The sequence below is a fragment of the Abrus precatorius genome, unplaced genomic scaffold, assembly GCF_003935025.1.
Source record: "Abrus precatorius isolate BTA unplaced genomic scaffold, Abrus_2018 Scaffold11, whole genome shotgun sequence".
Lineage (NCBI taxonomy): Eukaryota > Viridiplantae > Streptophyta > Magnoliopsida > Fabales > Fabaceae > Abrus > Abrus precatorius.
The window spans coordinates 21,017,635-21,033,933 of record NW_020874303.1 but is presented as its reverse complement, the minus strand read 5'-3'; the positions used below and the strand labels follow the sequence as shown (position 1 = coordinate 21,033,933).

At 30.3% G+C, this 16,299-nt stretch overlaps 3 protein-coding genes across 5 annotated transcripts; 1 reads left to right on the top strand and 2 right to left on the bottom strand.

Annotated features, from left to right (window-relative positions):
• Positions 1-888: 888 nt before the first annotated feature.
• Positions 889-8,192, top strand: LOC113854725 (glutamyl-tRNA(Gln) amidotransferase subunit B, chloroplastic/mitochondrial). Its single transcript, XM_027485910.1, has 8 exons — positions 889-1,744; positions 2,035-2,244; positions 3,455-3,595; positions 3,713-3,916; positions 5,233-5,430; positions 6,167-6,235; positions 6,714-6,830; positions 7,462-8,192. Exons 1-8 carry the CDS (start codon positions 1,112-1,114, stop codon positions 7,540-7,542), a joined length of 1,653 nt encoding a protein of 550 aa, XP_027341711.1. The 5' UTR covers positions 889-1,111; the 3' UTR covers positions 7,543-8,192.
• Positions 8,193-9,151: 959 nt separating this feature from the next.
• Positions 9,152-11,697, bottom strand: LOC113854726 (general transcription and DNA repair factor IIH subunit TFB5). 3 transcript variants are annotated; one of them, XR_003502790.1, is made up of 3 exons: positions 11,527-11,697; positions 10,271-11,377; positions 9,152-9,841 (listed from the first exon to the last, which is right to left on the bottom strand). XR_003502790.1 is itself a non-coding variant. In XM_027485912.1 (3 exons), exons 2-3 carry the CDS (start codon positions 10,303-10,305, stop codon positions 9,664-9,666), a joined length of 213 nt encoding a protein of 70 aa, XP_027341713.1. In that variant the 5' UTR covers positions 10,306-10,319; positions 11,527-11,697; the 3' UTR covers positions 9,153-9,663. The 3 variants fall into 3 exon arrangements, 2 of the variants coding, with proteins under 2 accessions (XP_027341713.1, XP_027341712.1); XM_027485912.1 differs by having other exon boundaries at positions 9,153-9,841; positions 10,271-10,319; XM_027485911.1 differs by having other exon boundaries at positions 9,156-9,863; positions 10,661-11,039.
• Positions 11,698-12,830: 1,133 nt separating this feature from the next.
• On the bottom strand, positions 12,831-15,086 carry LOC113855810 (two-component response regulator ARR14-like). The gene is made up of 5 exons (XM_027487439.1): positions 14,978-15,086; positions 14,734-14,886; positions 14,280-14,654; positions 14,050-14,126; positions 12,831-13,623 (listed from the first exon to the last, which is right to left on the bottom strand). Exons 1-5 carry the CDS (start codon positions 15,084-15,086, stop codon positions 12,898-12,900), a joined length of 1,440 nt encoding a protein of 479 aa, XP_027343240.1. The 3' UTR covers positions 12,831-12,897.
• Positions 15,087-16,299: the final 1,213 nt, after the last annotated feature.

The window sequence follows — 16,299 nt, the reverse complement described above, 5'->3', positions numbered from 1 at the left end:
GACTATGGTTTTAACTAAAAAAAATTAAGGACATGTTTACAGACTTATTTAAAATTTAAAAATTAAAGTATATAAATTTAAACTAAATTAGAAGATTGGTATTTTAATTTTTAGTTTTATTTCTATTTTTTTATTTTGATCTTTTGACTTATTGGTATTTTAAAGAAATTCTTTTTCATAAAAAGTGTTAACTTTTTTTTTAACAAAAAGTATTAACTTTTTTAAAATTTATTGGTCATAATTGTTTTTCTTACAAACTCTAACAATAACATAATATATTGCAATAAATATTTAAGTTACCTTTTTTATTATTATTATATATTTTTTCTTTTTTCTCTTGCCTTTACTTAACCTAAAATCTATTTATGTTTATCTTTGAGCTTCAATAAATTTTTTCTTGTTTTTATTCATTATCTTATTCTTCATTTAATGTTGATTATTTTGATTGATAAACTTTGTGTGTGAGACGGTGTATATATGTATATATAGAGAAAGAAAGAAAGAAAAATAAAACTTTTTTATATATGTGATTACTTTTTTAAAAAGTTAAATCTAATAAATTCAAATCTATATCATTATCATTAGTATTGTGAAACTTAAAAAATATAATGCGTTACTTTTAAAAAATAAAATTTTGAGTGAGAGATTTAGAAAAGCTGAAATTTTTTAAAATGTTTTATTATATTTTTGTTAAAGAGATTAAAAAAATTTTATAATAAAAAATTTGAATATTAAAAAATAATGACAAATTTTAACAAGATTAATATTATTTTTATATTTCAAATTTGATTATTTTTGGGATAAATGATCGTATTATTTTTTAATATTTATTTTATGTTTCTCCATTTTTTTAGATTATTATTAGTTATATAATTTTTATTACTTTTTATATTTTTTACATTAACTCCTCATTTCGAAGCGTTTATGGTTGATAATGGGTTTATCACCTTCGTCTTCTTCCCTTCAGTCGTCGATGGCCAAAAACGCAGCATTACTTGTTAAAAATGCAGATTGATAACACTGACACACAACTTCTTCACCGTTGAGAAACAAGACAATATTTGTGGCTATAAAATTTGGTTTTTAAGGTTGTTAATTCCTGTCTACTAAAATGGCTTCCACAATTTTCAGAAGCCTTCAAGTTCACTCCTTTCTGCTTTACCCATCAACATTACTCAGACGAAGAAATGGGGTTTTTCACTTCACAACCAAAGCCACACAATCCCAAACAGACACCCAACAGAGACAACAACCACAACCACAAACCAAGGTTTCAACTAGCACACAGTCCAAAAAGCTTGATAAAATCCCGAAAGACTATGAAGCTATCATTGGCATCGAAACGCACGTTCAGCTCTCAACTCTTACCAAAGCCTTTTGTGGTTGCCCTTACAATTATGGGTCTCATCCAAATAGTAGCATTTGTCCCATTTGCATGGGTTTGCCTGGTGCTTTGCCTGTTCTGAATTCCAAGGTCATTGAATTTGCTGTGAAGTTAGGGCTTGCTCTTAATTGCAACTTGGCTTTCAATTCCAAGTTTGATAGGAAGCAGTATTTCTACCCTGATCTTCCAAAGGGGTATCAGATTTCTCAGTTTGATGTGCCAATTGCCTCTGCTGGTTATCTTGATGTGGATATTCCTGTTGAGTTTGGTGGAGGCCACAAGAGGTTTGGCATTACAAGGGTTCACATGGAAGAGGATGCTGGGAAGCTCTTACATACAGAAAATGGAAATTACTCACAGGTTGTTTCTTTACCCTTCTTTCAGCTTGCGAGTTGCAATACTCTATTATGTTTCTTATTTGTCTTTTGTATTTTTAATATTGTGGACCACTGAAAGACTGCAATTGTTCACTAATACGTTGATATTTATTTGAGCAAATCCTTATGCTGGATCAGTTTTCTCATATTTCTTTGATGAATAGCACATAAAATGGCCTGGTCCATCCAATCATTGACCTAAATAACTACCACAGGGTTAAGAACCTTTGTCTATGGTATAAGAATGTTATAGTTGGTACTCTTTCATGACAGGTTGATTTAAATAGGGCTGGGGTGCCTTTGCTTGAGATTGTTTCTGAGCCTGATATGAGAAATGGTATCGAAGCAGCAGAATATGCAGCAGAATTACAGAGGTTGGTTCGGTATTTGGGAGTGAGCAATGGCAATATGCAAGAAGGTTCTCTTCGTTGCGATGTAAATGTATCAATACGGCCCATTGGGCAAACGAGGTTTGGAACAAAGGTATCTAGCTATTCCATCTATAAAAGTAATTAAATGCTTTTAAAACGTTGGATTGGCACTTCGTACACTATTACGTAACTTGTTCAAATTGCATGAAGATTTTGTCGATACTTCTTGTTATCTGTACTCTAATTAGTCCTTAACACTTTGGTGTTTTGATATCCTGTGAGATAGAAGTCTTTTTAAGCAGTAAAAATGAAGCATGTGAAATTCTGGGTGTTACTTAACTGGATAGCATGACATTTTCTTAATAAATGTATACTTGTATCTTATTTTACTTTCTTCCACTTTGGTGGGAGGGGAAGGTATTGTGTGAAATTATTAATATGGTTTTCATTCTCCAAGAAAACAATTAATTGTGAAGAATTTTGGGAATCTATTACTCTCAAAATTTAAGTGAAGAGTAATTGCCACAAGCAGATCTTGTGGATGAAATTGACTTGTATTATCTTTGGGTTTTTACTTAAGTAGAAGTAAGACAATGTATATACATTATAAATTTAACAAAAAACAATATGAGAATCATATGTTGAAAGTTAAAATTGGAGATTATATTATACAACAACTTTCCAGATTTAGGTAATTAGGATGAATTATATAAAATGATGAAGAAAGTAATGAAAATATTACTCATAAAATACAAGTTGGGTAGTTAAAGTAACAAAAGACATCATGAATTATTTGTGACCATTGATTATTTATCAAACTAAAAGAAAAATTTATCATACTATAATACCATTAATTACTTTATATGTTAGTGAATATTGAATCTTAAAAGAACAATATGAGAAGAAAATGAGAATCACAAAAATAAGAATGTTAAAGTGAATAAGTAGTCATATAAGAAAGGACATGATGTGAAATAATAGTATAGGGAGAATATTTGAGTAACACTTAAAATAGAAGAGACAACTGAAAATCGTTTAAAGTTGCTTAGTCTCGTGTAGAAAAGACTTTTAGAAATACTAGTAAAGAGAGTGAATTTCATAACTTTTAAATCGGTAAAAAAGAGTCTAGAGAGACCCAAAAGAAACGTAGACAAAATTTTTAAAATAAACCTTTTTATTAACTAAATTTCTAAAAAAAAATTTAGTTTTTGACTGAGTTCAATAGTGCTGTGGAATTCATGTAACCAACCTCATCTAGTGGGATAAGACTCGGTTGTTGTATTAATAATTTAGCAGCTGATATGGTCAATTGTTACTGGCAGGTTGAAATAAAAAATTTGAACTCCTTTGCATCAGTGAGCAGAGCTATTGATTTTGAAATTTCAAGGCAGGTGCAACTCCATAGTCAAGGCCAAGAAGATCAGATAGTACAAGAAACTCGTCTATGGGAAGAAGGCTCTCAGGCTAGTGCTATATTATGATCTTATTGCTCTTTTCTTTCTAATGTAGTGTAAACTACAAGATTACATTTTCTTTCTTCAGACTTATATTCTTAAATAACTTATGTTATTCTGTTTTAGAGAACAATTACAATGAGGAAAAAGGAAGGGCTTGCTGATTATCGATATTTTCCAGAACCAGACCTTCCAGCAGTAATCCTTTCTCAAGAATATGTTAATGGTATAAAAAATTCTTTACCTGAGCTTCCAGAGATTAAGCGTAGAAGATATGAGCAGATGGGCTTAAGCATGCAAGATGTTCTTTTCCTGGCTAATGATAAAAATGTGAGTTCTCTAATATTATTTGTACTAATGTGGTTCATATGACTGAAATTATCTGTATTTAACAATACAATTTACTAAAGATTAAGGTAGAAATACTTGGAAAGAAATACATAAGTAAATACTATCTTCTAGATGTCCTATATTGCTCTACTGTATTATTATTGTTTAGAAATGAATATAAGATTTGAAAGCATGCAAGAAATAACATATAGGCCATGCAAAAATTGAAACGTGATAAAATTCCAAATATTGTACTTAATGGCTTTTGCCAAAAACTTGATAGTAAATTTCACTCTGTGGTTCATAAGCCCGTTATACTAGGTTCAAACATACTAAAGATTGACAGATTAAGAAATATAATCTCTACCCTTTTTAATGTCAGAAAGACCTATAGATTTAGGTTATGGGGGTAGTACCTTATGCCTGAAAATTGGTACAATTCAAAATGAAGTTATAAAAGTGGACTATAAAATAGATTCAGGTTATAGATAATGAAAAGTATTAACATCAACTCTTAAGGCTGATTTTAAGCATCTAAATGTATTAAGATTTTATTGAAAAAGTATTTATTACATAAAAATACAAAAGTGTAATAATACTGTATGTAGATTTTCTTTTTCGATGAAAACTTACTATTTTTAGATGTTAAAATTAGCGTTAAAGATCAAAGTTAATAAAACTGATAAATAGTACTGTATGCCAGCACATTTTCACAATACAAAATACAAACTCATAAAATCTGACTATGAAGTAGATATCTGCAAATTGAAGGCCACAAAACCATTCTATACTATAGTGTACTTTCCTTTTTGGGGGTGCAATGCTTAGTGCAAACACTTGCTTAGGTGCAAATACCAAATAATTTTTCAAATGTATAAATACATAATGCTTTGCTTTGAAAATAATATACAACAAACCAGCAAATGTAATTCCAGAAAATGAAAAATACTGCATAGCGTAATGAAGGAAAACTTAGGGTGTGTATAGGTGTAAACAACTTGACAAGTTCTTATAAGCTCTTACTACTGTAACATGAGAGCTTATGTCATAAATTTGGTCACAAGGTTTATTGAAAAAGTTTAAAAGAACTTAATTTGACAAGTTTGACTAACAATGTTATTAAAATAAGTTAAAAGAGTTCATAAAGACTATAACTTATAAGCTATTTTTATAAGCTTAAATAAGCTCCATTAAAGCTCTTTAAAAAACCCCCTTGATCAAGTACAGTGCATTAGAAACCCTAAAAGTAAGTGTCAATAGAGTGTATTACTGCAAATGGTCTAACATGATTTTTACTTTCTGAATTGTTGTATTAGATTGCAGGATTTTTTGATGCTACTCTTGCAAGGGGTGCTGATCCAAAGCTTGTTGCCAACTGGATAATGAGCGATATTGCTGCCTTCATGAAGAATGAAAAATTGACCATAAATGAAATAAAGCTTACACCTGAAGAGTTGTCTGAGTTGATAGCTTCCATTAAAGGAGGAATCATCAGTGGCAAGATTGGGAAGGAGGTATGGTTTGATTTGGCTCTCATAAATGGCACAAACTTAGTGTCTAAGTCTAACCTTTCCTGACTCTCATACCTTATTTTGAAACATTAGGCTGCACACAGCAGTTATAGTTTTATATTTCTAATTATGTCTTCTATTTTTCTCATTTATCTTTTCAGATGCTTTTATACAGTGGGTAGTTGTGTGTGTTTTTGAACTAAGGATGAATCCAAGGGCATTCATTAATGCTGACCTATAAAGTCTAATTCTCCATCATCCTCAATGATCAATATTATTTTGTTCCCTTTAGAAACAAAAAAATAAAATAAAATTTAATAAAACAGTGAAATTTAATTAAAAAAATCTAAATTGAAAAATAAGACTTCGGAATTTGAATGTGATTAAGAGGAAGCAATTGATTTGTTACTGGATTTGAAATTCTGTATATAACTGTTATAAATTTATTATATTATATTATGTGGATATGGGGTGGATTGGGTACCAACATCATTTTTTGCAAATATTTAACTAGACCTATACTCATTTAGCAATGAATTCTTTTCCTCGCTGTGGATAATTTTTATGAGTACTCGTTGGATCTGGGTCCAATTGTCCTGTTGGGTCTATATGTAGTGTCAGCTTCATCTATTTCCTCAATGAATTGGAAAAGAAGAAAAGATAGACAATTGTAGCTGAATTATATATTGTGGACATATTTTGTATTCTGTATTTTTACAAGTTGTTAATGTGTTTATAGATACTATTTGAGCTATTAGCCAAGGGTGGAAGTGTTAAGGAACTCATAGAGAAAAAGGACTTGGTTCAGGTAAGTTGTAGGATCAAACCATTCATGAAATTTTTACAAAAATGGATCTCTCCAGTCGTGCTGCCCTCCAGCAAAAAAATTTACTATTGTGAAATAATATGAGATGGACTAACTATAAAGTATTATAAATTTTTATAACCACTGGATGTAAATTTAATGACACAGATCTTTGCTGTAGAGGCTGGACTGGTAGAGAGGATCCAAACCCAATTTTTACCTAATTGTATGTGAATCCGAATTCCACAAAAGACAATATAATTCTTTAATTTATATGGTTGCAAATTTTTAACAACTTTACTGGATTATTGGGATTTTGTGATATTTGGGATATTATTTATTGAGTTTTTAAAATTAAAAGAATCCTTTAGTTTTGATGCTGAAAAAGAAAGAAGATGTCAGAATGCACCTTTGGTATTGTTTGTTCATGCTGAAAAAGAAAGAAAACGTCAGAATGTGCTTGTGGCTATGAAAATGACAGATAGTAGATCCTGTTGAGATTGAAAAAATGGTGGACAAAGTGATTGCAGAGAATCCCAAACAGGTAGAGCAATTTCGAGGAGGCAAAACTAAACTACAGGGTTTTTTTGCTGGCCAGGTATGAACTTGTATACTTTGTTTGGATTCAAGGATTTTGCCAGGAAAGAAAATGAAATGGATAATCTAGTAGGGAAAGTGTAAAAAACTTAGTTGAGTCCCACAACAATAAAATCACCTCTTAATCAATATTTTACGTAATATAAAAATAAAAATTATTAAGAAAATATTAATTTTTTATTAAATTAAATTTTTTATTGTTATTGTGAAAATATTTTTATATAAGTTACTTATTTTATTTATTAAATAATTTTTATATAATGTAAAAAATATTTAAAAAGTAATTTTTTAAGGTAAATTATTATAGAAAAATGTTTAGTTTTCTTATTAACCTAAAATATTTATAATTATTGTAAATATTTTTTAATAAATTTCTTTACTTCTTTTCACCCTATTTTTCACTAATCCAATCAAGTAGAAGAATCTCTTTTTTCCCCCTTTTTTTACCTATCCAAATAACATCCCTTTCATTATATTTCTATCCTATTTGTCACACCCTCCTATTTTTTTCTCTTTATTTCTTTCCTCTCCATTTCATCACTCATCTATATATACCCGTAGAGCTCAAAGCAATTTATATGTTTTGTACTCTCTAGTTATCTTGGTAGCATGTATGTTTTGTCCAAATGCAGGTGATGAAATTATCTAAAGGCAAGGCAAACCCAGGTCTCCTAAACAAGATCCTCTTGGAGAAATTGAATTCAAAGAACTGATGCTTATAGATTGTTATCTACTTGCTAATTTTGTCATGCATTTCCGATTGAATACTGGCTTCTTGCTGGGTTGATCATAAGTGCTGATCCTTGATAATCTGTTTCCAGCCATTAGACAAATTGCAAATGAAAAATAAGGGTGAAATATTACTGTGGTGCCAATTGCTAGCCAAAATGATTGGTTCTATTGGCTAAATGTTTTAGCTTATTTTAGAAATAAACCTTGTATATTTTGAGTTCTAGAAGTGCTGAACATTTCCACTTCAGCTGTTGAGACTGCAATCATGTCCTTATTTTCTTGTGTGGAGGACATAAGCATTATATTAAAAGGAGAAGTAGCTTTCCAAAGGATGTGATTTACATTTACATCCCCATTAAATTTATGACCTTAAAAGTTTCTTGATGCATCTCGTGTATTTGGATTATATAATGAGTATTTTGTGTTCCTTCTCTTGCCAAAACAATAACATGAGAGCAAATGTATTTGGCTTTGTTTGTTATTGGGTACAATACATAGATTGATTGATTTACCCCAATAATTTAGATTATGTAACGAGTATTTTATGTTTCCTCTCTTGCCAAAACGATAACGAGAGCAATGTATTTGGATGCTTGTTTGTTTTTACATTAGAGCAAATGTATTTGGATGCTTGTTATTGTGTACTATCCATAGATATACGAGGACATATGATTAAGAAACCCCGTTTTTTTAATTGAGGTCGAAACTCTCGCCATTAGTGAGTACACGTTCACCCATGCATAAAATAAGACTGATAAAGCTCCACTTGTAGATGAATTTACATTTATGAAAAAGATTAAACTTTTTAAGTTTTGCTATTGTTTTTATTATTATTTTTAATGAGTTACTCATTACACTGGCGCGTTTAATGATGTAACCAGTTTCTTCTCCAGGCTATTTGTATAATATTAACATCAATATAATTAATTTTTGACGTACATAATGAATTTTCCCACATCACATAATAGTTATATATATGTTAATTATAACATTTACTAAGTTTAAAAAATATTGATAAACTTTTCCATGAAATCAATCAAAATAAGCGAGTTTACAAAAATATCCATATATAAAAACCATTTTTGTAAACCCAAATCTGTAAATACTCCTAAGCATTCCCTTATTTTATAGTAATCTATAATATGCTAAAGCATCATACTACAGGAGTCTACAAGATTTTATTGCTTACTATAATCGTAAAATATAATGGATACTTAGAAACTAATCGTATTTATAATGCGGCAGTTCCTCTCTGTTTGTGTTTGTACAACTTTGAAAATGGCAAATCACTCTCAGCATCACCTTCCGGTCATAGATTCATGTATGTTTCTTGCAGTGCGCCTCACATTCTACATGTCACGAGCAGTTGCCTAAAGAGTGTTCAATTTTTTTGGTCAAAGGATTATTGATTTAAAAAAATGTCCAAACATACTTTCAAAATAAAAGATGCTAAATTTAAAAAACATTACAACAATGCACACTCAAATACAATATGATAATACTAGGCAAATCTTAAAAATCACATCTTGTAAAAGAACCTTGAATTAGTCACAAAAAAGGGGGTCTTTTCCTTTTTCTTGTTTTCTTCTTCCGAGTCAGGAGGGAATCCGAACAATAGTCAAACCAACGAGGCCCATAAACAACCCAGAACAGCATCTTGAATCACCATCTAAGATCAAAAGAAAAACACACACACACACTTTCATAGAATACAAGATTTTGTGCTATGTGTGCGCCAAACTCTTGTTCAAAGCGAAACCAAGATGCTTGTATAGAAGTAATGGGGAAATTTGAAAAGTAGTTGTTAAATCTAGTTAAGAACGAAGCTAAAGAAAAAAACAAAACTAACATCAGAATAATGAGCAACAAAAGCGATCTTAAGTTTTGGCCAAAGAGAAGGAAGGGGGGAGGTGTGTACCGTGTAACAACAGAGGATTATTTTTAGAAGGGGATTATTAGTAACTAATAATATATATTTTTTACTTGTGATAAATTAGGATACAAAAACGGGCTTAACAAAGTGAATTAATAACCAACATAAAATGTGCCAGAATATTCACTATAGCCTTTTCTATAAACCATTCGAGGGGGACCGTACAGAATCAAGTAGGCTTGACATATGTATTGTCCTCTCTAAACTTGGCAATCTGACTTCGTATCATTTGCTCAACATGAGGTTGGACAAACATGTGGGTATTATCCAAGATATGTATAATGAACTTATCAGAGGCAGGCAGTGAAGCATTCATATTGATGATATATTGGGCCATGGGTATATCACTGCACAAGACAATATAGCTGAATTGTTATGCAGATAACTGAAGGAACACATAACTGAAAGTGAAAATTAATTATCAGTAAATCAAGTCTGCTCAAACTTTTGGAAATTCGATGCAATTAGTGACTGTATGTGGAAAAAAGAAATGGACAACTGTGACTGTTGTTAACAGTAACACAGTTAACTTTTAATAAACCACAACTTATGACAAAAAATTCTTGAACCCAAACAGAAAGAAAAAAACAGTCCTACACTTATTGTAGAGGTTCCAACAATTCCAAATAAAATTGCTAGAACCTGTAAAGCTTTGAAAACAAAAAATTTGAATATTCGACATACAGCAGTCCATGAGTATATAACTTTCAAACAGTAGAGTATATACGAAAGAAATTCAAATAGGAACAAGAATGCAGGAAAAACGAAAGTGTTACCAGGAAATGAATACTCCTTTAGTGGCATTGACCATGATGTATAAACTTCCTGGAAAGAAGGCAAAACAAGTTACACAGTGGACGCCGTATCATTCATCAGTCATCATCACAGGAGATACTGAATACAAAAACTCAAGCATAATTTAGTGGTACTGAAATCCTGCCCATGTGACAGTAGTTATTTTACAACATAGTAATTCATGGTTATCAAATCAGAAGGTTTATTTTTCTTTCCTTTAAAGGTCAGCACTAAAATCAATTACCATAGTTTCCTTTAATCCATCTCTTGTTGTCAAATCAAACCACATGAAATATCTAACCCAACATAACATCAATTCCAACGAGAATGAGTACAAGAGATACCACTAGATAGATCATAGATCTAGCAGTCTTGTTTGCTAACAATTTTCCGGCATAAAGAAACGAGTGGGGAAGGGAACAAACCTGACCAAGGTTCACTCGGCAGGGACCCTAAAGCACAGACACCTTTTTTTTCTTCCATACAATACATATACCAAAAATATATATATATATGAACCAAATTCTTTACCGCAATATGTCATTCATGTGTCAATAAATACAATATTTTATAATAGAATCGTAATTACAGCTTGCATTCGGAATTTTGCAGCATAGGCTAGTCACAGAGTCAGTATTATGCTCCCTTTCTCTATCCATTAAAACATCCAATATCAAACTCAGCACTTAGCTTTTGTCCATGCAGAAGGGGGAAGAAACATTAACGATCTCTTATTTTCTAAGCACAGTACTTGCAGAAAAAGAAGCTTATAGGTTAAGAAACATCATCTTAAAATCAAAGCGATAAAACAATAAGAATGCTATCGTGGTGCATGGGGAAAATGAACAAGAAACTAAATTTATACATAAATACTCAAGCAACTCATTTATTTTTGCTTCTCCCAACCCTTCTCTATCTTTTTTCATCTTTTCTTGCTTTCTCCCCTTTTCTTTCTATCCGCTATGTTCAGTTCAACGATTAAAAGCAGTGAAGCGTACAATGCTACCTAAACCTACCTAAGCAAAAAATCATCCCATGGAGCAAAAAAATTCAAACCTGAAGATATGAAAGATAACCGAAAGTCGTTACTGTTAATCGTGGGTGATGATGAAGAGGTCACAAGTGAGTTCCAAGGAATGAAGCTACATTAGTTCATGGGAGACTCCAAATTGAAATCACAGAATACAATGAAAGACACGAAATTGAAGAAAACTGAAAGTGAGAGAGAACAGACTACCTCCCGGAAACAGAGATGAAGCTTCGTCGAACAAGGAATTGCGAACGAAAATGGGTGACGTAAAAATAGCGATCTGCTTCAATTTGAGCAACTGAGTGACGCCGAATTAAAAAAAATGGATTAGGGCTCATTAACTTAGGGTTCGGGTTCTCTTGTTTTAGTTTACGATCAATTTACTTTTTCCGAAACTACAAACAAACGAAAAAATTTCCCAATTTTTAAAAATGTATTATTTAATTATTCATTAAAATTATAAAAAATTACTTTGAACATTAAGAAGTGTTGTTTTAGATTTTAACAGGATTAAATTAATAAAATATTTAATATAATTTTAGATTTTTTTTTCTACGACAGATTTTGAATATAACAGGTGATATTAAGAAGTAAAACTTTCACAAACATTATACACTTTGAATTTATTATAAAAAATAGTTTTTATATTGATAGAATATTTAATGTTATTTAAAAAAAAATTTCATGCATTGTGCCCTCCTTCTTACACATAGGTGATGTTTGTGTGGTGCAATGTTTATAAAATTCACTTAATTTAAGCAAATCGAAAAAATAATACTAACAAAAAAAATTCATTTAAGCTCAAACTAAATTGTTTAAGCCAAACAAGTTTTATTTAAATACAAATTTATATGCTTAAGTGAGTAAGTGTTTGCTAAAACAAGTAAGAAAGTGGTGAATTAAGCAAAATTGGGATTTAAAAACTTTTACAATATATTCACTTTTTTACTTAAGCTTTTATAATATATTCTATTCAATAATTCTTGTTAGTTTAATTTATATGTTATTTGAAACTCTATATTAATTTATCTTTAATAACATTACCGATTCAAACCAACATAAATACAAGTAAAAAAAAAAAAGTAAAATAGAAAGATAATAAATTTGGTCCCTGAAAGAGAATTAGACTCAGTATACAAACTTAAAGTCATTTTTTCAAATTAAATTGGGTAGTTAAACTTAGAAATCAGGGATACTGTGAGAAAAAAATATGATTGAGTAAAAATTGAACAACAAAGATATAATCATTTAAAATCGTTATTGATAAATTTTGTTATATTAGTTTTAAATATCTTGCTTCCACTTATTATAGATATTTAACAACTATACTCTTAACTTATAAGATTAATAATTGAGAAAAAATTATTCCACTATTTACCTAATTACAAAATATTATTTTAAGAATAAAAATTAATATTTAATTAAGTATACTGTATAACAAAAAAAATATTTTTATTTTTTATTATATATAAACACGCATAAAAAAAATCTATATCAAACCCAAAATTTGGAAGGGTAAAAGTAGTGTTTGTGCAATGTTAAAACGATACATGTTAACTTAGTAGGAGTAAAAAGGCATTAAATGTCAGAAATAATTCTCATGGCACTCCTTGGCAAAATTGAGTTTCGAAGATGGAATATGCCTCCGTTTTCACCAGGAACTTCAACAGCACCAAGTGAACTACTTAGTTGAGGTTGAGGTGACAGTAAGCCATGGTCAATCAGAGTGTTTCGTCTAAAGTTGTAATTATGGATAGCAGAAGAAAAGCTTCCAGAAACCGTTATGGGCGGAGGTTGACTATGGACATGATGATGTAAGAGTGATAGTTGATTCTCTTGCCTTTGATCTGCCAATAATGTGCCAAAGTTTCCAACTAAATTATCAATTGTATTAGATGGAGGCCATGTCAGGTAACTTGTTGAATCATGGTCTAAAGGCATGGCCATGTTAAGAGGAGCATGAGCATATGCGTTAGTTTGTTCTGTATTGTACTGGTTGGACCATCCTATAAGTGCATTTTGGGCCTCTGTTAGCATCATGTTGGGAGGAAGATTTGGCAGTGTTTCATAGGAAAGATTAGTAGCAGCAGCCAAAGCTTGAAAGTCATCAGCACTGGTTTCTGTAGAACTGGGAACGGTGTTTGGCATTGACATCTCTGTAGAACTAGGAACGGTGTTTGGCATTGGCATCTCTCGTGGGGCTTCAGCATTAGTTTCTGTAGAACTAGGAACAGTGTTTGCCATTGACATCTCGTTTTGTTGCCGGGCAGCTTCATTCTTGCTTTTCAAATGAAGTCTATGTTTCTGTCAGTCAAGGGATAACAATATTAACTATTATTTAAGTAGCACACCAAAACAATTCTGTTTATATACAATATATATTGCGAAACAAGTTCAACACGTTCTTCGTGCTTCTTTTCAAATTTCAATTAAATATGAAAATTTAATGCATTTTTCAAAATTAAATTTAAGGTCCTGTATTGATGATGATTACCTTATAAGAAAAAAAAATCATCATATTTGAGGTAAATGGTTTTTTTAACATAGAAAAGGTATTTCTCATACATGTTTATTAAAAATTGTAACGTTTAATGTTATAAACGCATTGGATCTTACGATTTCTTGTGATTTTCAATAAAAACTGACTGAATATAAATTCTTATGATGACTCACCTTAAAAAATCATACAATACACGCAAGAATATAACTCAAATGCATAAAGGATCGAACCTGCAAATGACTAGCAACATTCTCTCTTGTCAGACCAGGGACATTCATCAATTCAAGAATTCTCTTTGGCACAGCTTCTGAAAAAATAAGGAAGAAGAAATCGAGATATGCTTAAAATATTGATAAATTTAAGTGTGATTATATATCAATACCACCAAAGAAGTATTAGTCATTGGATGAATAAAGAAAAGCATATAGAAAGAAGAATCAAAATTGTTGAAGAATCGTACTGTCAACCCCAAGTTGGTTCACAACAGCAACAAAATGATTATGCAATGCTGATGTCCACACCAGACGGGGCCTCCTTGCCGGAGGTTGATAATTATTTTCTGATTCGTTTAAATTGCTATTTGTTTGGACTCCTTCAGTTGCATTGATAACAGAAGAATTCACCTCAGAATCGCCATTCCTCTGATTTTGGCCATTATTATTATCCAAACTGCCAAGTTTCTTTTGGTTTTTTTTATCATTCAAAACTTTCCTTGCAACATGCCGCCACATATTCCTAACATCATACTCACGCAGTGGTTTAGTCCATAAATCACAAGCCCCGTCATTCATTGACTTTAATATCGCACTTTCATCATCATCATCATCTGACATCACTGCAAATTGCACATCATTAATAACACAAGTCTAAAACTTACACAATAATTAATTAAGTGAACAAGTTTAGTTTCATACTGATAACAAGAACGTCGATATCTTGGATAACACGGCGAAGAAATTCGTAGCTATCCATATTTGGCATGTGAACATCAATGAGTATGATATCAAAACACCCTTTTCTTTCATGAACAAGATTCAAAGCAAGTAAACTATCGGAGCATGTGTCGACTGAAACATATAAATACAATCGTTAAAAAGAAATAATTATATCTTTCTCTAATAAAAATATTAATAGGGTATACTTGACCTAGATGATTACAAGCAATGCACAGTTGCTTGATGATTTCAAGGGAATTGATGTCATGGTCAATGGCAAGGACTCTAAGACCTGTTTGGAATGTAGAAGGAATCACGTCTCCGTTGGCCATTGAGAACCAAAGCAAAGATACCGAGTCTTGTTACAGACTGATGATGTGTCTTTGTTTAAAGACGCAGTGTTTCTATTTAAATTTAGAGAGATGTAGTCCAGATGAGAATGACAACTCACAATCTATCTAAAAAACATGGTTTGTTATTTTCCTGTATTATTGAATTTAAATAAAATATATTTGTAAAAAAAAAAACTTTAGGGTAATTTAATGGTAATATCTACCATATCTTAGGTAAGTAAGAGAATTTGATACCCTCTATAGATAAACAATAGATTAAGTGATTTAGTTGAAAAAAAATTAATACTCTCTCATATTTAAGATGTTAAAAAATTTATAACCGTTAATTTAAAGAATGTATAAAATACTTTTCAAATTTTTTGGGTGTCACAGCAAATATTAAACTATTTATTCCATTAGGTCCTTAGCTTAGTAGCTATTTAAATTTGTGATTGAATTTTAACTTTTAGCCATCAAGATTGTGGTCGTAAATTGACATTTTATCTAAAAAAATATGCTTTCTATATACAAATTTTTTTTTAAAAAATTAAATTTAGACTAAAGTTTCAATTTTTAAAAAATTGAAAAAAATAAATTTAACACAAAAGAAAAACTGAAATTTAAATTTTAAATTTATACAAAAAACTGAAGAGTGAAATACAAATTTTGAATCTAAATCTTAATTAATATGAAATTCAAATTTAAAATTTAAGTTTTCATATTAAAAATTTATATGAATAATATATCAAAATTAAGTTAAATATTATTTTCTCAATTTTATGTTAACTTTTTCTTTAATTTACGCCTTTCAAGTTCCTTATTATAAAAACACAGAAAAGAAGGACTCAGAGGATGGATCATAAGCAACAAATGATAAAAAATAGGATTTTATACTTGAACAGTCCTTAGTTCATCGTATCTCTAATAGAATACACCAGCCCAACAGTGTCATAGTTCTTGTTTTAGAAAAAAACCATGCTACCTTACCTTTAATAATAAAGTATCATAATAAAAAATTGTGTATAGTTCATCGTGTCAATACAACAATAGCTTATATTAAAATATCTAAAACGAAATGTAATAAATTAAGTTTTCCTAAATAGTGTTAATGGTTATGATAATTGTGTGCTCAATAAGTTAAATGCAGTGATAATTATAACCATCATAATTATAATATCAATACTAATTATACAAAATTAAAAAAGAAACTCTT